The 24,273-nt window shown below is 46.5% G+C and overlaps 1 protein-coding gene across 6 annotated transcripts in view; it reads left to right on the top strand.

Moving 5' to 3' along the window:
- The window catches only part of USP45 (ubiquitin specific peptidase 45), an 883,181-nt gene that overhangs the window by 716,205 nt on the left and 142,703 nt on the right, over nt 1-24,273 (top strand). For all 6 annotated transcript variants that reach the window (XM_069235543.1, XM_069235541.1, XM_069235545.1 and 3 more), the window contains one exon: nt 18,087-18,717. In XM_069235543.1, the coding sequence (XP_069091644.1) occupies nt 18,087-18,717 (631 nt within the window). The remainder of the gene's footprint in view (nt 1-18,086; nt 18,718-24,273) is intronic.

Raw genomic sequence — 24,273 nt, 5'->3', positions numbered from 1 at the left:
CGTCGTCGAAGCAGGGCAGTCCTCAGAGGATTCAGAGGTCGCTGGTCCCTTTGGAAGGCGTCGCTGGAGCAGAGTTCTTTGGAAGGCAGGAGACAGGCCGGTGAGTTTCTGGAGCCAAGGCAGTTGTTGTCTTCTGGTCTTCCTCTGCAGGGGTTTTCAGCTAGGCAGTCCTTCTTCTTGTTGTTGCAGGAATCTAAATTCTTAGGTTCAGGGGAGCCCTTAAATACTAAATTTAAGGGCGTGTTTAGGTCTGGGGGGTTAGTAGCCAATGGCTACTAGCCCTGAGGGTGGGTACACCCTCTTTGTGCCTCCTCCCAAGGGGAGGGGGTCACAATCCTAACCCTATTGGGGGAATCCTCCATCTGCAAGATGGAGGATTTCTAAAAGTTAGAGTCACCTCAGCTCAGGACACCTTAGGGGCTGTCCTGACTGGCCAGTGACTCCTCCTTGTTGCTTTCTTTGTTCCCTCCAGCCTTGCCGCCAAAAGTGGGGGCTGTGGCCGGAGGGGGCGGGCAACTCCACTAAGCTGGAGTGCCCTGCTGGGCTGTGACAAAGGGGTGAGCCTTTGAGGCTCACCGCCAGGTGTTACAGCTCCTGCCTGGGGGAGGTGTTAGCATCTCCACCCAGTGCAGGCTTTGTTACTGGCCTCAGAGTGACAAAGGCACTCTCCCCATGGGGCCAGCAACATGTCTCTGGTGTGGCAGGCTGCTGGAACTAGTCAGCCTACACAGACAGTCGGTTAAGTTTCAGGGGGCACCTCTAAGGTGCCCTCTGGGGTGTATTTTGCAATAAAATGTACACTGGCATCAGTGTGCATTTATTGTGCTGAGAAGTTTGATACCAAACTTCCCAGTTTTCAGTGTAGCCATTATGGTGCTGTGGAGTTCGTGTTTGACAGACTCCCAGACCATATACTCTTATGGCTACCCTGCACTTACAATGTCTAAGGTTTTGTTTAGACACTGTAGGGGTACCATGCTCATGCACTGGTACCCTCACCTATGGTATAGTGCACCCTGCCTTAGGGCTGTAAGGCCTGCTAGAGGGGTGTCTTACCTATACTGCATAGGCAGTGAGAGGCTGGCATGGCACCCTGAGGGGAGTGCCATGTCGACTTACTCGTTTTGTTCTCACCAGCACACACAAGCTGGCAAGCAGTGTGTCTGTGCTGAGTGAGAGGTCTCCAGGGTGGCATAAGACATGCTGCAGCCCTTAGAGACCTTCCTTGGCATCAGGGCCCTTGGTACTAGAAGTACCAGTTACAAGGGACTTATCTGGATGCCAGGGTCTGCCAATTGTGGATACAAAAGTACAGGTTAGGGAAAGAACACTGGTGCTGGGGCCTGGTTAGCAGGCCTCAGCACACTTTCAATTGTAAACATAGCATCAGCAAAGGCAAAAAGTCAGGGGGCAACCATGCCAAGGAGGCATTTCCTTACACAACCCCCCCCCCAAACGAAAGAGGATGAGACTAACCTTTCCCAAGAGAGTCTTCATTTTCTAAGTGGAAGAACCTGGAAAGGCCATCTGCATTGGCATGGGCAGTCCCAGGTCTGTGTTCCACTATAAAGTCCATTCCCTGTAGGGAGATGGACCACCTCAACAGTTTAGGATTTTCACCTTTCATTTGCATCAGCCATTTGAGAGGTCTGTGGTCAGTTTGAACTAGGAAGTGAGTCCCAAAGAGGTATGGTCTCAGCTTCTTCAGGGACCAAACCACAGCAAAGGCCTCCCTCTCAATGGCACTCCAACGCTGCTCCCTGGGGAGTAACCTCCTGCTAATGAAAGCAACAGGCTGGTCAAGGCCATCATCATTTGTTTGGGACAAAACTGCCCCTATCCCATGTTCAGAGGCATCTGTTTGCAAAATGAACTGCTTAGAATAATCTGGAGCTTTTAGAACTGGTGCTGAGCACATTGCTTGTTTCAGGGTGTCAAAGGCCTGTTGGCATTCCACAGTCCAGTTCACTTTCTTGGGCATTTTCTTGGAGGTGAGTTCAGTGAGGGCTGTCACAATGGATCCATATCCCTTCACAAACCTCCTGTAATACCCAGTCAAGCCAAGGAATGCCCTGACTTGAGTCTGGGTTTTTGGAGCTACCCAGTCCAGAATAGTCTGGATCTTGGGTTGGAGTGGCTGAACTTGGCCTCCACCTACAAGGTGGCCCAAGTAAACCACAGTTCCCTGCCCTATCTGGCATTTGGATGCCTTGATAGAGAGGCCTGCAGATTGCAGAGCCTTCAAAACCTTCTTCAGGTGGACCAGGTGATCCTGCCAGGTGGAGCTAAAGACAGCAATATCATCAAGATAAGCTGTGCTAAAGGACTCCAAGCCAGCAAGGACTTGATTCACCAACCTTTGGAAGGTGGCAGGGGCATTCTTTAAACCAAAGGGCATAACAGTAAACTGATAATGCCCATCAGGTGTGGAGAATGCTGTTTTCTCTTTTGCTCCAGGTGCCATTTTTATTTGCCAGTACCCTGCTGTCAAGTCAAAGGTACTTAAGAATTTGGCAGCACCTAATTTATCTATGAGCTCATCAGCTCTAGGAATTGGATGAGCATCTGTCTTGGTGACAGAGTTGAGCCCTCTGTAGTCCACACAAAACCTCATCTCTTTCTTTCCATCTTTGGTGTGAGGTTTGGGGACTAAGACCACTGGGCTAGCCCAGGGGCTGTCAGAGCGCTCAATTACTCCCAATTCCAGCATCTTGTGGACTTCCACCTTGATGCTTTCCTTAACATGGTCAGACTGTCTAAAAATTTTGTTTTTGACAGGCATGCTGTCTCCTGTGTCCACATCATGGGTACACAGGTGTGTCTGACCAGGGGTTAAGGAGAAGAGTTCAGGAAACTGTTGTAGGACTCTCCTACAATCAGCTTGCTGTTGGCCAGAGAGGGTGTCTGAGTAGATCACTCCATCTACTGAACCATCTTTTGGGTCTGATGACAGAAGATCAGGGAGAGGTTCACTCTCTGCCTCCTGATCCTCATCTGTTACCATCAACAGATTCACATCAGCCCTGTCATGGAAGAGCTTAAGGCGGTTCACATGGATCACCCTCTTGGGGCGCCTGCTTGTGCCCAGGTCCACCAGGTAGGTGACCTGACTCTTCCTTTCTAGCACTGGGTAAGGGCCACTCCATTTGTCCTGGAGTGCCCTGGGAGCCACAGGCTCCAGAACCCAGACTTTCTGCCCTGGTTGGAACTCAACCAGTGCAGCCTTTTGGTCATACCAAAACTTCTGGAGCTGTTGGCTGGCCTCAAGGTTTTTGGTTGCCTTTTCCATGTACTCTGCCATTCTAGAGCGAAGGCCAAGTACATAGTCCACTATGTCTTGTTTAGGCTCATGAAGAGGTCTCTCCCAGCCTTCTTTAACAAGAGCAAGTGGTCCCCTTACAGGGTGGCCAAACAGAAGTTCAAAGGGTGAGAATCCTACTCCCTTCTGTGGCACCTCTCTGTAAGCAAAAAGCAGACATGGCAAGAGGACATCCCATCTCCTTTTGAGTTTTTCTGGGAGCCCCATGATCATGCCTTTTAATGTCTTGTTGAATCTCTCAACTAAGCCATTAGTTTGTGGATGGTATGGTGTAGTGAATTTGTAAGTCACTCCACACTCATTCCACATGTGTTTTAGGTATGCTGACATGAAGTTGGTACCTCTGTCAGACACCACCTCCTTAGGGAAACCCACTCTGGTAAAGATACCAATGAGGGCCTTGGCTACTGCAGGAGCAGTAGTCGACCTAAGGGGAATAGCTTCAGGATACCTAGTAGCATGATCCACTACTACTAGGATGTACATATTTCCTGAGGCTGCGGGAGGTTCCAGTGGACCTACTATGTCCACACCCACTCTTTCAAAGGGGACCCCCACCACTGGAAGTGGAATGAGGGGGGCCTTTGGGTGCCCACCTGTCTTACCACTGGATTGACAGGTGGGGCAGGAGAGGCAAAACTCCTTAACCTTCTGGGACATATTGGGCCAGTAGAAGTGGTTGACTAACCTCTCCCACGTCTTGGTTTGTCCCAAATGCCCAGCAAGGGGAATATCATGGGCCAAGGTCAGAATAAACTCTCTGAACGACTGAGGCACTACCACTCTCCTAGTGGCACCAGGTTTGGGGTCTCTGGCCTCAGTGTACAGGAGTCCATCTTCCCAATAGACCCTATGTGTTCCATTTTTCTTGCCCTTGGACTCTTCAGCAGCTTGCTGCCTAAGGCCTTCAAGAGAGGGACAGGTTTCTTGTCCCTTACACAGCTCCTCCCTTGAGGGTCCCCCTGGGCCTAAGAGCTCAACCTGATAAGGTTCAAGTTCCAAAGGCTCAGTTCCCTCAGAGGGCAGAACTTCTTCCTGAGAAGAGGGGTTCCCTTTTTCCGACTGTGTTGCAGTTGGTTTCCCAACTGACTTTCCTTTTCTCTTGGCAGGCTGGGCCATTTTTCCAGACTCCAGCTCTACTTTTTCACCCTGTGCCTTGCATTGTGCTCTTGTTTTTACACACACCAGTTCAGGGATACCCAGCATGGCTGCATGGGTTTTTAGTTCTACCTCAGCCCATGCTGAGGACTCCAGGTCATTTCCAAGCAGACAGTCTACTGGGATGTTTGAGGAGACCACCACCTGTTTCAGGCCATTGACCCCTCCCCATTCTAAAGTTACCATTGCCATGGGATGTGCTTTAGTTTGATTGTCAGCATTGGTGACTGTATACGTTTTTCCAGTCAGGTATTGGCCAGGGGAAACCAGTTTCTCTGTCACCATGGTGACACTGGCACCTGTATCCCTCAGGCCCTCTACACTTGTCCCATTAATAAAGAGCTGCTGCCTGTATTTTTGCATGTTAGGGGGCCAGGCAGCTAGTGTGGCTAAATCCACCCCACCCTCAGAGACTAGAGTAGCTTCAGTGTGGACCCTGATTTGCTCTGGGCACACTGTTGATCCCACTTGGAGACTAGCCATTCCAGTGTTACCTGGATTGGAGTTGGGAGTGGAACTTTTCTTGGGACAGGCCTTGTCTCCAGTTTGGTGTCCAGACTGACTACAGTTTCGACACCAGGCCTTTTTGGGATCAAAGTTTTTACCCTTGTACCCAGGATTGTTTTGTGAAGAGGCTCTGGGCCCACCCTCCTGTGCAGGTTTTTGGGGGCCTTTAGAAGACTCTTGACTATTTTTATTTTTGGCTGTCTCACCACCTTTCCCCTGGGGAGGTTTTGTGACCCCTTTCTTTTGGTCACCCCCTGTGGAAGTTTTGGACACCCTTGTCTTGACCCAATGGTCCGCCTTCTTTCCCAATTCTTGGGGAGAAATTGGTCCTAGGTCTACCAGATGCTGATGCAGTTTATCATTGAAACAATTACTTAACAGGTGTTCTTTCACAAATAAATTGTACAGCCCATCATAATTACTTACACCACTGCCTTGAATCCAACCATCTAGTGTTTTTACTGAGTAGTCTACAAAGTCAACCCAGGTCTGGCTCGAGGATTTTTGAGCCCCCCTGAATCTAATCCTATACTCCTCAGTGGAGAATCCAAAGCCCTCAATCAGGGTACCCTTCATGAGGTCATAAGATTCTGCATCTTGTCCAGAGAGTGTGAGGAGTCTATCCCTACACTTTCCTGTGAACATTTCCCAAAGGAGAGCACCCCAGTGAGATCTGTTCACTTTTCTGGTTACACAAGCCCTCTCAAAAGCTGTGAACCATTTGGTGATGTCATCACCATCTTCATATTTAGTTACAATCCCTTTAGGGATTTTCAACATGTCAGGAGAATCTCTGACCCTATTTATGTTGCTGCCACCATTGATGGGTCCTAGGCCCATCTCTTGTCTTTCCCTCTCTATGGCTAGGATCTGTCTTTCCAAAGCCAATCTTTTGGCCATCCTGGCTAACTGGATGTCCTCTTCACTGGAGTTATCCTCAGTGATTTCAGAGGTGTTGGTCTCTCCTGTGAGGGAACCAGCATCTCTGACTATTATTTTTGGAGTCAGGGTTTGAGAGACCCTGTTCTCCCTAGATAGGACCGGTAGGTGGGAATTTTCCTCCAAGTCACTATCCTCTTCCTCTGAGTTGCCACCTTCAGAGGGGTCGGCCTTTTCAAACTCTGCCAAAAGCTCCTGGAGCTGTATTTTGGTAGGTTTGGGGCCCATTGTTATTTTCTTTATTTTACAGAGTGACCTTAGCTCCCTCATCTTAAGATGGAGGTAAGGTGTGGTGTCGAGTTCCACCACAGTCACATCTGTGCTAGACATTTTGCTTCTAAAAGTTGGAATACTTTTTAAGAATCTACAACTGGTTCTAGAATCTAATTCAAACTTTTACAAACTTTTAAACTCTAAAAGAAATGCTAAACAGGATCTAACACATGGCCCTAGCAGGTCTTTTAAGAATTTAGAAAACTTTTCAAATTGCAAAAATCAATTTCTAATGACAATTTTGGAATTTGTCGTGTGATCAGGTATTGGCTGAGTAGTCCAGCAAATGCAAAGTCTTGTACCCCACCGCTGATCCACCAATGTAGGAAGTTGGCTCTGTATGTGCTATTTCAAAGTAAGGAATAGCATGCACAGAGTCCAAGGGTTCCCCTTAGAGGTAAAATAGTGGTAAAAAGAGATAATACTAATGCTCTATTTTGTGGTAGTGTGGTCGAGCAGTAGGCTTATCCAAGGAGTAGTGTTAAGCATTTGTTGTGCATACACATAGACAATAAATGAGGTACACACACTCAGAGACAAATCCAGCCAATAGGTTTTGTTATAGAAAAATATATTTTCTTAGTTTATTTTAAGAACCACAGGTTCAAATTTAACATGTAATATCTTGTTTGAAAGGTATTGCAGGTAAGTACATTAGGAACTTTGAATCATTTCAATTGCATGTATACTTTTCAAGTTATTCACAAATAGCTATTTCAAAAGTGGACACTTAGTGCAATTTTCACAGTTCCTGGGGAGGTAAGTTTTTGTTAGTTTTACCAGGTAAGTAAGACACTTACAGGGTTCAAGTCTTGGTCCAAGGTAGCCCACCGTTGGGGGTTCAGAGCAACCCCAAAGTTACCACACCAGCAGCTCAGGGCCGGTCAGGTGCAGAGTTCAAAGTGGTGCCCAAAACGCATAGGCTTCAATGGAGAGAAGGGGGTGCCCCGGTTCCGGTCTGCTTGCAGGTAAGTACCCGCGTCTTCGGAGGGCAGACCAGGGGGGGTTTTGTAGGGCACCGGGGGGGGACACAAGCCCACACAGAAATTTCACCCTCAGCGGCGCGGGGGCGGCCCGGTGCAGTGTTAGAACAAGCGTCGGGTTCGCAATGGAAGTCAATGAGAGATCAAGGGATCTCTTCAGCGCTGCAGGCAGGCAAGGGGGGGGCTTCCTCTGGGAAACCTCTACTTGGGCAAGGGAGAGGGACTCCTGGGGGTCACTTCTGCAGTGAAAGTTCGGTCCTTCAGGTCCTGGGGGCTGCGGGTGCAGGGTCTTTTCCAGGCGTCGGGACTTAGGTTTCAGAGAGTCGCGGTCAGGGGAAGCCTCGGGATTCCCTCTGCAGGCGGCGCTGTGGGGGCTCAGGGGGGACAGGTTTTGGTACTCACAGTCGTAGAGTAGTCCGGGGGTCCTCCCTGAGGTGTTGGTTCTCCACCAGCCGAGTCGGGGTCGCCGGGTGCAGGGTTGCAAGTCTCACGCTTCTTGCGGGGAGTTGCAGGATTCTTTAAAGCTGCTTCTTGAAACAAAGTTGCAGTCTTTTTGGAGCAGGTCCGCTGTCCTCGGGAGTTTCTTGTCGTCGTCGAAGCAGGGCAGTCCTCAGAGGATTCAGAGGTCGCTGGTCCCTTTGGAAGGCGTCGCTGGAGCAGAGTTCTTTGGAAGGCAGGAGACAGGCCGGTGAGTTTCTGGAGCCAAGGCAGTTGTTGTCTTCTGGTCTTCCTCTGCAGGGGTTTTCAGCTAGGCAGTCCTTCTTCTTGTTGTTGCAGGAATCTAAATTCTTAGGTTCAGGGGAGCCCTTAAATACTAAATTTAAGGGCGTGTTTAGGTCTGGGGGGTTAGTAGCCAATGGCTACTAGCCCTGAGGGTGGGTACACCCTCTTTGTGCCTCCTCCCAAGGGGAGGGGGTCACAATCCTAACCCTATTGGGGGAATCCTCCATCTGCAAGATGGAGGATTTCTAAAAGTTAGAGTCACCTCAGCTCAGGACACCTTAGGGGCTGTCCTGACTGGCCAGTGACTCCTCCTTGTTGCTTTCTTTGTTCCCTCCAGCCTTGCCGCCAAAAGTGGGGGCCGTGGCCGGAGGGGGCGGGCAACTCCACTAAGCTGGAGTGCCCTGCTGGGCTGTGACAAAGGGGTGAGCCTTTGAGGCTCACCGCCAGGTGTTACAGCTCCTGCCCGGGGGAGGTGTTAGCATCTCCACCCAGTGCAGGCTTTGTTACTGGCCTCAGAGTGACAAAGGCACTCTCCCCATGGGGCCAGCAACATGTCTCTGGTGTGGCAGGCTGCTGGAACTAGTCAGCCTACACAGACAGTCGGTTAAGTTTCAGGGGGCACCTCTAAGGTGCCCTCTGGGGTGTATTTTGCAATAAAATGTACACTGGCATCAGTGTGCATTTATTGTGCTGAGAAGTTTGATACCAAACTTCCCAGTTTTCAGTGTAGCCATTATGGTGCTGTGGAGTTCGTGTTTGACAGACTCCCAGACCATATACTCTTATGGCTACCCTGCACTTACAATGTCTAAGGTTTTGTTTAGACACTGTAGGGGTACCATGCTCATGCACTGGTACCCTCACCTATGGTATAGTGCACCCTGCCTTAGGGCTGTAAGGCCTGCTAGAGGGGTGTCTTACCTATACTGCATAGGCAGTGAGAGGCTGGCATGGCACCCTGAGGGGAGTGCCATGTCGACTTACTCGTTTTGTTCTCACCAGCACACACAAGCTGGCAAGCAGTGTGTCTGTGCTGAGTGAGAGGTCTCCAGGGTGGCATAAGACATGCTGCAGCCCTTAGAGACCTTCCTTGGCATCAGGGCCCTTGGTACTAGAAGTACCAGTTACAAGGGACTTATCTGGATGCCAGGGTCTGCCAATTGTGGATACAAAAGTACAGGTTAGGGAAAGAACACTGGTGCTGGGGCCTGGTTAGCAGGCCTCAGCACACTTTCAATTGTAAACATAGCATCAGCAAAGGCAAAAAGTCAGGGGGCAACCATGCCAAGGAGGCATTTCCTTACAATTACCCATTTATTCAACCTTCCACAGGAGCAGATGCCTTTTACCCAACTCCCTCCAACAGATGCATGCTCAGACTTTCATTGATTATCTGAACCCTGCATCTGCTAGGGGAAAAGGGGAATGGGATTAGAAAAAGAGAGGCCGCCTCCAGATCCAGTTCCAGCCTGTGTTTCCTACTTGAAGATAGGATATTCAGTGTGTGTCTTTGAAAACCTGCACCTTTCTTCTTATTGGAATTTCTTTAAAGGAAGGACCTGCAGTCGGGGGATAAGAGCATAGATAAGTACATTCCTACTGCGCATTCAACTGTTCAACCATTCACATTCACCCAATTCTATCGTTCTCCTAACCTGGATCTTTTGAGTGACTCGCCTCTCTCTAAGAGAACAATGTTAACTTAATATCTTCTTTTCTCCAGGAGTCAGAGGTTTCCAAGGTTCTCTGGAGAACAGTTCAAAAGTTCACAAATATACAAACTACTAATGTCTTTTACAGGAAACGTAAACTCCTTATCAAGGTTGTTTTTTCAAACACAGTCTGTAGGAATTAGTCTGAAAACTGAAGTTTGTCTCTAAGATTGACAAGTCTGCAAAGCAAAAAGTTATTGAATATATATGTATATATATTGGCAAGTCTGGAAATCATACAAAAGGATTCCTTACTGCAGTTGCTTGAAGTTCTATTAAGCCAAAACACATTCTCCTCCGAAAGCCAATAGCCAGTTGTTGGAAGAAGGAAAAAATTCAGCTTCTTCAAAAGGGAAAAAGTAGCTGGTGTGCATGCCGTAACAAGAAAAAGAAATAATTACTCAAAACTTGAAGAATTCTCTATGAAACGAGGCACCTCAGGAACACTGCTCATTCTCCTCAGGATGACGGTTGAAGTGCAGGGCTCCCAGAGAGAAACAGCTGGAGGGAAGCTTTAGCACGAGACTAAGGTAGAAACACTAGAGCGCTGAGCTCACAAGGATTTGCGGCCACCATTTTGAGTGGCAGTTAAACCTGAAGAAGCTAGTTCTAATAGCAGCCTCCGCAAGAGCCACTGGGAGTGAGGACGCCGCAGCAACCAACGTGGGTACAAGGAAAGGAGGAATCGCATTTGCTGAGAAAAGAACTTAACAACGCTGGCAATAGTTCTCCTGACAAAACGCAGCTTCTACGGCTCTGAGAATGCAAAGCGCATGTTGTAGGCATGTAGAAGGCATGTAGAGTGCATCTGTACATGAGGAGCCGAGTAGGGAAGGAGGAAGGAAAAGAAGGATATAACAAAAAACAACATTAAACAACATAACTGAGGCGGTCCTCTCTTGGGATTACAATAATTGGCCTAAATGGGGTCCATGTTGCAGCTGCCAAACTCGTCCATGCATAAATTGAATTGTTCAGGAAGCTCCACCACTGAGAATGGTAGAACCCAGTGTGGAGGAGCAGGATTACGAGCATTTCTCACACTGGAGCAGGAGAGCATCCAAACTGATGCATACCAGAGTGGGTCCATAGGTCCATACACAATAATTTTGCCCATCATGAGATCGCTAGGGAACTCCCCTCTTGGGAGCCTACCGATTTTAAAGCTAGCTGTAAAGCGTTATCTGATTTTCATATCCCAACTCAGGATGTTATTAGAAGGAGGATCTTAGAAATTACATCAGGTTCCCCTATGGATCCTTGCCTCCCTTCTATTTTTCAATTAGCCCCCGATCTGATGGCACGGGCGTTAGCACCTATTTTTCAGGAGGTTTTGAGATCCGGGGTGTATCCCCCCCATATGGAAAGAAACCATAGTGGTTCCCCTTAAGAAGAAGCCTGATGGAGACAGCCAGGATCTTAACAATTTACGGCCAATTGCACTTCTCCCCTATCTGGCAAAGATTTTAGAGAAAATTTTGAATCTGGAATTAGCTGATTTCTTAGTGGAAGTGGGAGCCCTTGACACCTCTCAACATGGTTTCAGAAAGGCGCACATTATGGAGACAGCCTTGATTTAATCTTCCGATGCTATCCGGAAATTGGTGGATGAGGGTCAAGGGGTCATCCTAGTACTATTAGATTTATCGGCGGCATTTGACACCATCTCCCCTCACCTTTTGATGTCCCGCCTCGGCCAAGTTAGGGTAAAAGAGAGAGCCCTTAAGCTTTTGGAATCTTTTCTTACTAACAGATGGACCGCTGTAAGTTGTGGTGATTTTAGATCCACACCTTATTTATTACCTTGTGGGATTCCACAGGGGTCCTCTCTGAGTCCTACCCTGTTTAATGTGTATGTTGCCCCGCTGGCCAGTCTGATCCGCTCCTTTGGCTTCTTCCTTTCTTCTTATGCGGATGACACTCAGCTTATCATCCCTATTAAAAAACCTTGGGATGAGGTCGCGGATCAGTTCAATAACTGCATGCAAGCGGTTAGCAATTGGATGAAGACCAATTGGTTGAAAATGAATGCCACCAAAACCGAAACTCTCTGTTTCGGACCAGGAAAAGAGTTATGGAGCTCACGCTGGTGGAGCTCAGAATGTGGTACACTTCCTGTCCCTTCTACGGTCAGTAGGAATTTGGGCATTCTATTTGATGATTGCTTATCTTTTAAAAATCAGGTAAATCATATTTTAAAGATAGGCTTTTGGTTTATTAAAATGCTCAGGAATTTTTTTCCATATCTTCAGCATGAATGGAGAGTTTCGGCCATTTTAGCGTTGGTAATGTCTAAGGTATATTATTGCAATGCCTTATTCCTGGATTTGGATAAGGCCTCGATCAATAAATTGCAATTGGTCCAGAATGCAGCCGCTAGAGCGGTTTTTAACCTCTCACGGCGGGTATCTGTCAGAGAGAGTCTTAAACAATTTCACTGGCTTCCAGTGGCTCAGCGTATTATTTTTAAATCACTCTGTCTGACGTATAAGGCTGCTTACGGGATTGGTCCTCGCTACCTTACCACCAAGCTCTGTTGGCATGCTCCCAAGAGAAACCTGAGGTCCTCTAATGCCTTTTGAATTCAGGTCCCCCGCACTCATAAAGTAAAATGGGGGGATAAAGCTTTCACTGTGGCTGCTGCCAAAAGTTGGAACTTGCTCCCCTTGAATATCCGGCAAGAACCTTGCTATTTAAGGTTCAGGAAACTGGTTAAAACAAGGCTCTTCCCCCGATAGTAGTCACTTAGCACCCTGGTTTGTACCTTCAAGTAATTTCTTTTTTTGTTTATTTTCTATTATTAGTTGCTTTTTGGGATGGAATCTGTGGATTCTTGGCTCTTTCCCTTTGCTCCTCTCCCTCTACATTAGCGTTTCGATGCTCTTCCTGAGTCGGAATGCGCTTTAAAAAAATACGATATACATACATACATTGCCCCACAGAGGGACTATCCTTTAGTCATTTTCAGGTTCTCAGGTGGTTTCCTGATGCTTGGGTTGGCATATGAGGTCTGCCTTTGCCTTGCGGCTCTCCATCCATGTAGCTTTGGTCAATCTTTTCATCTTTGGTCACGTGGAGCGTTGTGAGCCAGATGAATAATGGGAGGGACTCTGCAGGGAAGGGCGGGATTATAATATCTGCATCATGTGGCTTCATCTATTGTGAGTACACTCCATGTCTCGTTCCATATGAACGTGAGGCAAAAGGGATGTCCCCATCTATAGCGAATCCCCCGTGCTTGGAAGATTCTGTGATAGGCCTTAGTGATCGGCAGCGTTGCAGGGTGACGGGAGATAGTTACTGATATAACCAGACCTTGTTACCCTTGATGTTGATGGCGTTTCAATCTCATACAGCAGCCATGATTGCCTCCTTTTGCTTATAGTAGCGGAGACAGGTCAGAATGTCTTGGGACATGCTCAGGGATTTAGCAGTGTAATGTCTTATTTAGCGAGATCTGGCGCCACATGACAAAATAGTCTCCAAGTTCCCTGATGTCGCATGGAGAGGGAATCTTCTAATTCTTATGTTGGCACTCCGAGACCTATTCTCAAGGTCCTCCAAATGGTAGTGCAGTTCAATGTTCCTATCTGGGAGATCCAGCAGTTCACTCCGATGCACATCAAGCTCTTCCGCTCTTGAGTCACCAACCTCTTCAAAGGCGTTGACTCTCTGTCCTAATTCTCCCATATCTTAATGTCCTTTACATCCATCGTCATTTCCTGTTTGAGGGCCGCACTGTCATCTATCAAAGTGCCAAAGAGATTCTCCAAGAACGCCCGAGTGACCAGTGCTTCCTCATCCATTTGGTCAGAAACCACCCCATCTGCTGAGGAGGACGCCAATAGGGAAGCCACGCTATGGTGTTCTGGCTTTTTGATCATGGGCTTAGTGAGTAAGTCTTTGATGGAGTTGTCCTTTTTATTTGTTGTGATGAGCAGTCATGATCGCCCCACCCAGCTGCAAGAGATTAAGGTAGGCAACACTGATAGGAGGAAAAATGTTGAAAGGCAGTGTCCCAGTTAGCTTGAATGAGGGTGTATGTCGTGCCCTGTACAGCAACACCCCCAAGGAGCCCACCACAAACAAAGGAGTGTCCCAGCCCTCACAATTGGTGAAGAAATGTTGACAACAGCAGAGGGGCCCAATTGGTGTGGGATATGGCATTGCTCAGTGAGGCTCATATGAAACAGCCATCCCGCTGTGCAGATCCCCCACATCTGTTGAGCAACTGGCCATCCGTCCCCCTCAACAACTTAGGTTTTTACCATCCAGCATAAGCAGGTTACCATAAACAGTTATTGAAAGAGAATGTGGGAATGAAGGGAATATGTACCAATTAAAGTGCCAGAGAGAGATGTAGGGCACATGCGGCAGTCTGTTGGAGAGCCAGAGCCAGTGCCACAGATAGGGAGCGTAAGTTGTGGTCCACTGTAACGCCAGTGCTTCATAAGAATACCCCCAGCTCACCCCTGATGTTCAAGCCTTGTGGGCTGTCACAAATCCCCCTAAGCTCCAACCAATTCAGGCAACGTTGGAAGCCAGCTGGGTGCTCATCGCCATCAGTGGGAGATGAATCGGAGACTTAAGCCACTTCAGAAGACCATGTGGCAGGGGTGTCGAGAAGCAGCTTCACTCTAGGCCTCCGGGTAGCCAGGCCGCTCCACGCCGTCCGCACCAAAGCCTGGGCACCGATCCGAGGCGAAGTCTCCAGCAAAGTTGAACTGCCAGGATGTCCTCACCAGCACCGCTGTAGACAACAGAACCATGCAGGAAAGGCGGTCACACTGCCCACCAGGTAAGGGTATGTGGCGTGTTCCGCAGGAGTCCAGGTCGAGTCTCATGAGCGAGTGAGCGCCATCACAGCCGCCATCTTAAGGGTGTGCAGGCTGATCCCCAGAACAGTCGTGCATCTTCAAAGTCAGTGATTTAGCGCGGGCGTGCCCACAGTTTAGACCTTTGCAGTCTTGGGCCTCCTTGGTGGTTTTGTTGAGGGGAGAGAAGGCCCGGGGTACCCCGCTTCCACCGCTGATGTTGGCCCCCCCAGCCCTCTACCCCCTGAAGCAAATACTTTAATATGATCAGAACAAATCATTACACTAGGTGATGCAATTTCCACACATTTTCGTTTGCGCACTGTATAGTTTTATTAGTAAAACTGTATGTCTGTGCAAATGTAATGGTAATTTGAATTGAAAATGTGTTGTCTGTAATGGCAGTGCTCTACCATACCATGCATACTCTGCTCTACACCACTCCACTCTGCATCACTCCACACCACTCCACACTACTGCACTCTGCACCACTCCATGCCACTGCATTCTGTACCACTCTACCCTATGCTACTGTACTCTATGCCACCTCACGCTATGCCTCTCCACTCTACCCTGTACCACTCTACTCTATGCCAATGCACTCGTTGCCATTACACTCTTTGCCACTACACTATGCCACTCAAGTCTAGGCCACACCTATCTACTCTGCATAACTGCACTCTACACCACTGCACTTTATGCCATGGTGCAACACTGCACTCTACGCCACTGCACACTATTCTAATACACGCTACACAAGTACGCTCTCTGTAACACTAAGCTCTGTGCTTCGAACTCTATGGCATTCAACTGCACCCCACTTCTGTCTACTCTGCACTTAACACCACATTACTCTAGGCCATTACACTCTATGCCACTCCACACCACTCTACGCAGTAGCCCTCTACCCTGCACCACTCCATTCTATGCCCCTTCACTCTACTCTACGGCAAAGCACTTTACGCCACTCCACTCAACTCTTAACCACTGCATTTTATGCCATTGCACTCTGTCACTGCACTCTATGCCACTACACTGTACTCTGCATCACTGTACTCTGTGTCTTTGTTCTCTGCGCCGCTGTACTCCACTGCACTCTGAGACTACACTGCTACACTACACTCTCCACCACTGAACTCTGTGCCACTCTGCACTACTCCACTCTGTGGCACTATACTCTACACTACTCTGTGCCACTGCACTCTATGGCACTATACTCTACACCTCTCTGTGCTACTGTGCTCTGCACCACTCTACGCCACTGCACTCTGTACCACTCAACTATACTCTGCACCACTGCCCTATGCATCACTCAACTCTGCACCATTCTATGCCACTCTAATCTACACCACTGCATTCTATGACGCTACACGGTATGCCGCTAAATTCATTGCTACTGCACTCAGTGCCACTGTACTCTGCAACACTACGCCAGTGCACTCTACACCAGTCCAGTCTACTCTATGGCATTCCAGTGTTTGCTGCTCGGTGCGACTCCATACTGTTCCACTCCAAAATGTGACTCTGCCACTGAACTCTACAACACTTCTTCACTCTTCGCCATTCCACTCTGACACTCCACGCGACTCAGGTCTATGCAACTAACTTTTGACCATGCTGAACAGCAGCCATAGTGTTGTACCGCATAGCTTAAACGCATTGGCAAAGCAAGTAGCTCTTGCATAGGTGAGACCATTTGGCTTTGCCAATGATTGTTCCTTGATGTAAGCCAGAACTATTTTATTTTAGCATCAATAGTGTTTCTCCTTTGGCGCATTCTGTTTTTCTCTGACTTGTTTTTCTGAAGAGGTTAACCTGTATAAATAGGCATTTCAAAGCTCCTTTTGATGTGTTAACGCATCCCAATCTAGATAATTTATTCACTCTGGGACTCATTTTAGGCCGAAGAATCTTTTGACCCTGATTGAAGTCTCCTTAAGACGAGATAACTAGTCAACCTGTCAATCAATAACCTCATCAATAATCACAGTAGCAAATCAATCAAAGTAATCAGTAACGTCAATAAACTTGAAACACACCATGACCTTTCAGTCATGAATAACCACACAGAGTTTAGTATGATTTATGATATTTATTCCCTGTTGATTACACGCTACTAGCAAGTTTATTAGTCTCAAAACCAAGAAGCACATCAACAATGTCATAATATGGCAACTCGAATAAGATTTCATCGAAGCAAAGATCATGAATATTAGAACATAGCACGACGTCAACATGGGTTAACTTTAGCAGAGTATCAATAGCGTATTATTCAACAAAGCATAGATTCAGTCATTTGTCTATTAGCGTCCATTTAATGAACTCCTTAACTAACCTCGAATTAGCATTGGCATGTTGGGCTTCATGCAAAACGATTTAGCAACATCAATTTAGAAAACATCTGTCTAGGGTCTCTATCGAAGAAGCAGTTGGTACCTAGAAAGAAAAGGCAAATAGACAATTACAATTTCATCATCATATAGTTACCCTCTGTAATGGGTCAGCATACAGAGTCAGTCTTCGTCCTCAGGACATCAGTTGATTTGCCTTCAGCCAGGAAACAAAGCAAAGTTCAGCAAGATCGAACAAAAGGGAATACATCCCTCATAAGGAGGAAAAGTATAGAATCGGGCAAGGCAAAGTAAGGATGGTTTGAAGAATCAAACAGCAAAGTCTTCGGGCAGAGTGACAGCATGAAGTGGCAAAATGGCTTGTAATAGCTCGTAATAGCTGATTTCTCCTCGTGTCCAAGAATTTTATATCAAACTTGTTGTACAGTCCCCTAATTTCCAATTGGGCAAGTTTTGGCGCACCATCATCTCCATCCAATGGTTTATTTCTCGCCTCATTAAGATTGTCACCCCATAACAGTTCTCACATAGTTTATTGGCTCCTGTCATTGACGTCTCCAACGGGTAGAATGTCAGGTTCAAACTTATACTTTCTCAGGCTCAGTCAGTAGTCCCATTGTCCATACCGGTTCAGGCGGCCTTGTACCTATTGCAAGTTTACACTGTTGCATTTGGCAAGAATGTCTCCTTGAGCAAGTCGAGTCTTCATGAGAATGAATCTACTACGGTTACACTCATCTTCTAGCTTCTGGAAAAGTACAACTACATGTCCTTTAGCAAGTCAGCACACTGCACGTTTAGAAAAACACATTTAATATGAAACCGGACAGCTAGGCCCCGACTCATGCTAACTAAGGCCTAGTGATTTATTAGCAATTTTTAATACATATAACCCTTAATACTAATACAAAATCATACATTAGTACATTAATATTTCATTATTAGTCAATTTCATTAATCATCGAATACATTGATGGCCACTCCCTGTGGGCACATTTCATACACGTGTTAACGTTTACATTTTCTATGCGATTTCACTAAGCACTATATTGCAAGCTTCCCATGCTAATTATTAGATTTCAATCACACTCCATCAGATGTTCGTGCAATTTACAGACTTGTCCTACTAAGTGTTGACTTGTTGGTTTGTAGTGAAACTGCAACATCGCTGTAGGATGAAAGCCGGCACATTGTTGCTAGCTTTCACGTCATGAGTGGTAAATTAGTAAAAACTGCATGTTAGATGTCTGTTCAAGGAAACCCATTATGCACAGTTTAGCTCACTGACTTCAATCTTTGCTTTACAGAATGTATTAAACCAAGAAAGGGGACTTGCGAGGATGTCCTCCTGCGAAGAGAGTCGTCTTATAATGCAGCAGAAAAGTATAATTTCTGAAGGGGAAGGCGGGTCTCTGACTGATGGAAAGGTAAATGGCACGTTGGACACCGTCGTCAGTGGGACTCCCTCGGAGGGCAGTGACAAAGGGGGCGGCAGTCACTGCGAGAGCAGCGTGGATGCTGACAGCGAGGCCTCAGAGTGCGAAAGCTCACTGAAGCATGCACCCGACAGTAATGTGTCCCTCCCGCCCTGCATCGACACAGACCAGGCCTCTGAAGAACGGACTTCTGGCAAGGCCAGTAATAACAACTGTGATGAAGAGAACCTCAGAAGCGCCATCTCCAGACTCGGCCTCAGCAGCACAGAGTCCACCCCTGCAGAGGAAGGGCCCTTCTCAGTGCTAAGGCCAGCTGTAGACCAGAACCCCCAGACAGCTTTCCAGACCCTGTCCCACGGCTACACCCCCAGCTCTAAGGAGTGCTCTGTACAGTCGTGTCTCTACCACTTCACTTGTGTGGAGCTACTGATGGGAAACAACAAACTTTTATGTGAGAGGTGCATGGGCAAGAATGAAAGGAAACGAAACGCTTCTGGCAGCGGTATGGTTTTTATTGTATTTTGTTTTTTTGTATAATTGTTGCAGGTTTTATTTACTTAAGTCTTGTGGCGTGATAGGGCTGCACACAATATTCTGCTATTTCTGGGGCGAGTTCAGTGGGATTACTCTGCCCTTTTGGCAGGGTCTTCTGCTAGGTGGGTTACTTGTTGACTGATCTTACACACGCCTAGGAACATGAGACTACTTGTGATATGATTTGATCAGACGTCCTGTGCAGTGCTTTAAATGGAAAAATAGAAGTGCAGGTAGTCTGTGATAGAGTACCTGCTTGTTTCCGAGAAGTGCCGGTACTCTCCAATTAAAAGTATTACGTTTATCTTGAGATATGCCGGTACTCTCCCTCTCAAAATAAAAAAGTGCCGGTACTCAGTACCGGAGAGTACCGGCCCATTTAAAGCACTGGTCCTGAGCCTATTCTACATGGTAAAGTAATGATTGCAGCAGAATTCCTTGGGCTGCGCCGTGTTTAGTTCAGGCTTTGACATCACAGATGTGAAATGACCTGTTGTTTTCAATATACATAGAGTAGTGTCTGGGTCTGTCCCTTTCAACCATTGGCTTTCTTTGACCAGCCTCTTTCAGCCATTGGCTTGGGACTATACCAGTCACGTTTTAGTTCAGCCTAATGGATTATTAATCTCCACCTAATGCTATTGGAAGTTTGTATTTAAGGATTTGCTGACGATATTTTGAAACCCAAAATTGCACAACCATAGGAACGAAACTACACTTTTGCATCGACTGAGGGACACAGAACAACTTAAATGACAACACTCACCAGCATAGAAAACACAGACACCGAAGCACTAAGTTTATGTTTAACTAAACTGTTGGACACAGCATCATCTGTACTAATTACTCGGCTTTTAGATAAGGACTGCTTACTAAATCTGCACTGAAACCCATGAACACTTGCCTTCCTCAGTGTTCAGCCGACCCTCTCTGACAACAAGGGTGTGCTACATTTACTGAAATTCACCGCAACAGATTGTGAAACACCCGGGACTGTTCAGGCAAATTCCATGTGCCTGGCAAACCCGCCAATAATCCAAGCATCAACATTCAGGCTCTTATTCATTTACAACTATCTCAAATACCCCCTTGAAAACTAAAAGGGCCGGCTCACTAAGCTCTTTTCAGATATGGAAAAGGGTTGAATTTCCTCATCAAATATCCAAATATGTTATTAACATTTGCTTGCCCCCCATTGAGCATTGACATTCTGTGTATAACCCTACTCGAAAAACGGGATATCTTCTAAATTATGCATCACATATTCCAAGGCCTCCTTAAACAAGACAAGCTCAAGTTAACAAAAACACCAGGCTTAGGCACCAGGGATACATATATTTTATAAAACTGTTCTGGTGTATGAAGAGTAGCCCCTGATCCACTGTATGGGTAAAGTTCCATCATTGTATCTCTACTAAGAAATGTTTAGACACCCTCATTTCAAGTGTTTTTTTAATATTTTTGTTATACTTATGTATATCCCTGAGAGACGTTTAAGACATTCAGTAGTCTACCGACCACGCTGATGTGGGCTGGACAAAGAAGTAAAGTGGCGTTGAGCGCTGTTAAGCACAACCAGGAGGATGGGGGATCGCAGACATCAAATTGTATTACTATACGGCACACCTACAACACGCTTCAAAATGGGCAACTGCGACTGACGGTTGGCAAAAGTGGTTGTTGATGGAAACATGTGCGGACATGCCTTTGATGGATCGCCTGAGGAGGGTGACAGAGTTGAAAGGGGTTATCCACACCTTCTGAGACATACTGCCCATGTCTGGGAACCAGTGGCGGTGAGGGGTTCGCACTGGCCTTCTTTCTCTGGGGATCTGGAAGTATGGATAGTAAAGTCATTCTGAGATATCAATAACACCACGTCTACTGCACAGTGGCAGACTGAGGAATGCCAGCTAGTGGGTGACCTGTATCCTGGGGAGTGCTTCATCTCCACCCAAGATGCCAGGGAGGCATTCTCTGTGGGAGAGGGGCAATATTTTGAGTATGGAAAATTGGCCAGGGCTGCCAGAGACATCTGGAGAGTGTTCCTGATGCCCCTCTTCAGGCAGAAATGCTACAAGTGCTGCTCAATATAGGAAAGAGAGGACATTCGATATCGCTTCTGTATAGGGCTTTAAAGGCTGACAGTCATAGGAAGGACCTAGTGGCTTCAAGTGACAACTGTGGGGAACAGCTTACCGACTCCGACTGAAATCGAACATACAGCTTGGTCAGGGTGACATATACAGGGAGTGCAGAATTATTAGGCAAATGAGTATTTTGACCACATCATCCTCTTTATGCATGTTGTCTTACTCCAAGCTGTATAGGCCGAAAGCCTACTACCAATTAAGCATATTAGGTGATGTGCATCTCTGTAATGAGAAGGGGTGTGGTCTAATGACATCAACACCCTATATCAGGTGTGCATAATTATTAGGCAACTTCCTTTCCTTTGGCAAAATGGGTCAAAAGAAGGACTTGACAGGCTCAGAAAAGTCAAAAATAGTGAGATATCTTGCAGAGGGATGCAGCACTCTTAAAATTGCAAAGCTTCTGAAGCGTGATCATCGAACAATCAAGCGTTTCATTCAAAATAGTCAACAGGGTTGCAAGAAGCGTGTGGAAAAACCAAGGCGCAAAATAACTGCCCATGAACTGAGAAAAGTCAAGCGTGCAGCTGCCACGATGCCACTTGCCACCAGTTTGGCCATATTTCAGAGCTGCAACATCACTGGAGTGCCCAAAAGCACAAGGTGTGCAATACTCAGAGACATGGCCAAGGTAAGAAAGGCTGAAAGACGACCACCACTGAACAAGACACACAAGCTGAAACGTCAAGACTGGGCCAAGAAATATCTCAAGACTGATTTTTCTAAGGTTTTATGGACTGATGAAATGAGAGTGAGTCTTGATGGGCCAGATGGATGGACCCGTGGCTGGATTGGTAAAGGGCAGAGAGCTCCAGTCTGACTCAGACGCCAGCAAGGTGGAGGTGGAGTACTGGTTTGGGCTGGTATCATCAAAGATGAGCTTGTGGGGCCTTTTCGGGTTGAGGAGGGAGTCAAGCTCAACTCCCAGTCCTACTGCCAGTTCCTGGAAGACACCTTCTTCAAGCAGTGGTACAGGAAGAAGTCTGCATCCTTCAAGAAAAACATGATTTTCATGCAGGACAATGCTCCATCACACGCGTCCAAGTACTCCACAGCGTGGCTGGCAAGAAAGGGTATAAAAGAAGGAAATCTAATGACATGGCCTCCTTGTTCACCTGATCTGAACCCCATTGAGAACCTGTGGTCCATCATCAAATGTGAGATTTACAAGGAGGGAAAACAGTACACCTCTCTGAACAGTGTCTGGGAGGCTGTGGTTGCTGCTGCACGCAATGTTGATGGTGAACAGATCAAAACACTGACAGAATCCATGGATGGCAGGCTTTTGAGTGTCCTTGCAAAGAAAGGTGGCTATATTGGTCACTGATTTGTTTTTGTTTTGTTTTTGAATGTCAGAAATGTATATTTGTGAATGTTGAGATGTTATATTGGTTTCACTGGTAATGATAAATAATTGAAATGGGTATATATATTTTTTTGTTAAGTTGCCTAATAATTATGCACAGTGATAGTCACCTGCACACACAGATATCCCCCTAACATAACTAAAACTAAAAACAAACTAAAAACTACTTCCAAAAATATTCAGTTTTGATATTAATGAGTTTTTTGGGTTCATTGAGAACATGGTTGTTGTTCAATAATAAAATTAATCCTCAAAAATACAACTTGCCTAATAATTCTGCACTCCCTGTAGCAGTGTTGTGTTCAAATTAATATATTTTAAACTGTGTCTACCTCATCTACTTCATTCACCACAAATAAATTAAGCAAAATATACGTTGGTCTCTGTGCAGACTGCCGGCGATGAGGATGTGTGGTGCAGGCTTTCTGCACTCAGCCTGGAGTTGGCATGGGGCTTTGACATATTGGCAGGTGGTTGTGACTCATCTTGAAGAAATGACTGGGATTGCCCTTGAGCTTACTCTGCAGCACTGTATGTTGGGAATCATCAAAAAGCCTAAACAAGGGAAGATGCAGGTAAATTTATACTCCTTGCACTGTTACTAGCGAAAAGGCGACTAGTGAAGGGATGGCTTGGGCCCCGGCCCCTGTAAACACACACTGGACTAGGGATATGATGGAACGGGTGATGGCTGAAGACACTCCTATCCAAATATCATATAGGGATGATAAAGTAGGGAAGGACTTGGACCAATGGGTGGGATTACTCATTGCCTTTTAGTGAGTGAAATGGAAATAGAACAAATTTACCAGCACTGTCACAACAAGGGGAGGGTGAATAGATGTGTTCTAATGAATGAAAGTGGATGTATAGGGATGGGCACTGTCAACAGGCGAGGTGCAATGGAATAGCCACAAACAATGGAAGGAATATGTATGGTACGGTGTCAGGGGATTGTTGGAGGGGACGCGAGGAACTGTACGTGAGTGAGGGAAGCCATGACTGAACCAGTGTAAGATGCGAAGTTATTATGTCAGAAACTGAACTGGGATTTTTTGACACAGTCATGTTCATTATATGCAAGGTATTGCTTTATTTTTGAAGAACTGCAAAACTCAGTTAAGAAAAATTCTAAGAAAAGTCAACTCATAGGTGTTCCCATTTAACATAAGTGTACTTTCTGGTGCTTGCTATTGCTGTTTTTGTTTGTGTAACAAGACACAATAGATATCTGATGTAAGCTATTAACAGTGCATGACGCATAAAACTAATTTAATTCCTGTGGCAATGATTCCTTTAAAGGGACAGACAGCAAACTAGAATATTGACCAATCTGTTATAGATATCCAAATGGGTGAGGCAGATCTATTTCCTTTTAGAGCCTATGCCAGCTTCTAAGCCTGCAGTGTGCTGCCTTTAGGTACAGGGCTCACACAGTGACCTGGGGTAAGCCATGTATCAGCTCATGTCTCTGCCTTAGTTTGCAAGTGCACATGCTAGTGGGCATATGCCACATGGTCTTTGGCTGGTAGAATGTATACTCGTGTGGGCTCTATGTCACGAAATAATACATCATCTGCATATAGAGATATGGAGTGGATCTCCCTGCATCTCTGTATTCCGTGCATGGCGGTCATCTGACTGAACATAACCTCCATTGGTTCGTGCGGCAGGGAGAATAGAAAAGTGAAAACAGGGCAGTCTTGGTTTGCACAACTCATTTTCCACACCTCTGCAGAAATTACCTTTACTGCAATGGGGGGCATACAGTTGGCTTATCCATTTAGTAACTTCAGGTCTGAGTTCCATAAAGAGTTATGTCCAGTCTAGCGAATCAAAGACCTTGTCCAAGTCAATTGATGCTACAACCAGTAAGTGTTCAATGGTTGTCCACGCAACCACTTATCACGTGGAAAAGCCTTCTGACATTTAACTCAGTATGCCTCAGTGGTATAAACGCAGGCTGTTGTGGATGTACCAGGTTTTCCAGTTAAGGCAGTAATCT

Source organism: Pleurodeles waltl, chromosome 5 (genome assembly GCF_031143425.1).
Source record: "Pleurodeles waltl isolate 20211129_DDA chromosome 5, aPleWal1.hap1.20221129, whole genome shotgun sequence".
In the NCBI taxonomy this organism is placed as follows: Eukaryota; Metazoa; Chordata; class Amphibia; order Caudata; family Salamandridae; genus Pleurodeles; species Pleurodeles waltl.
The sequence above is the reverse complement of the archived record's forward strand: the minus strand, read 5'-3'. Positions and strand labels throughout refer to the sequence as shown.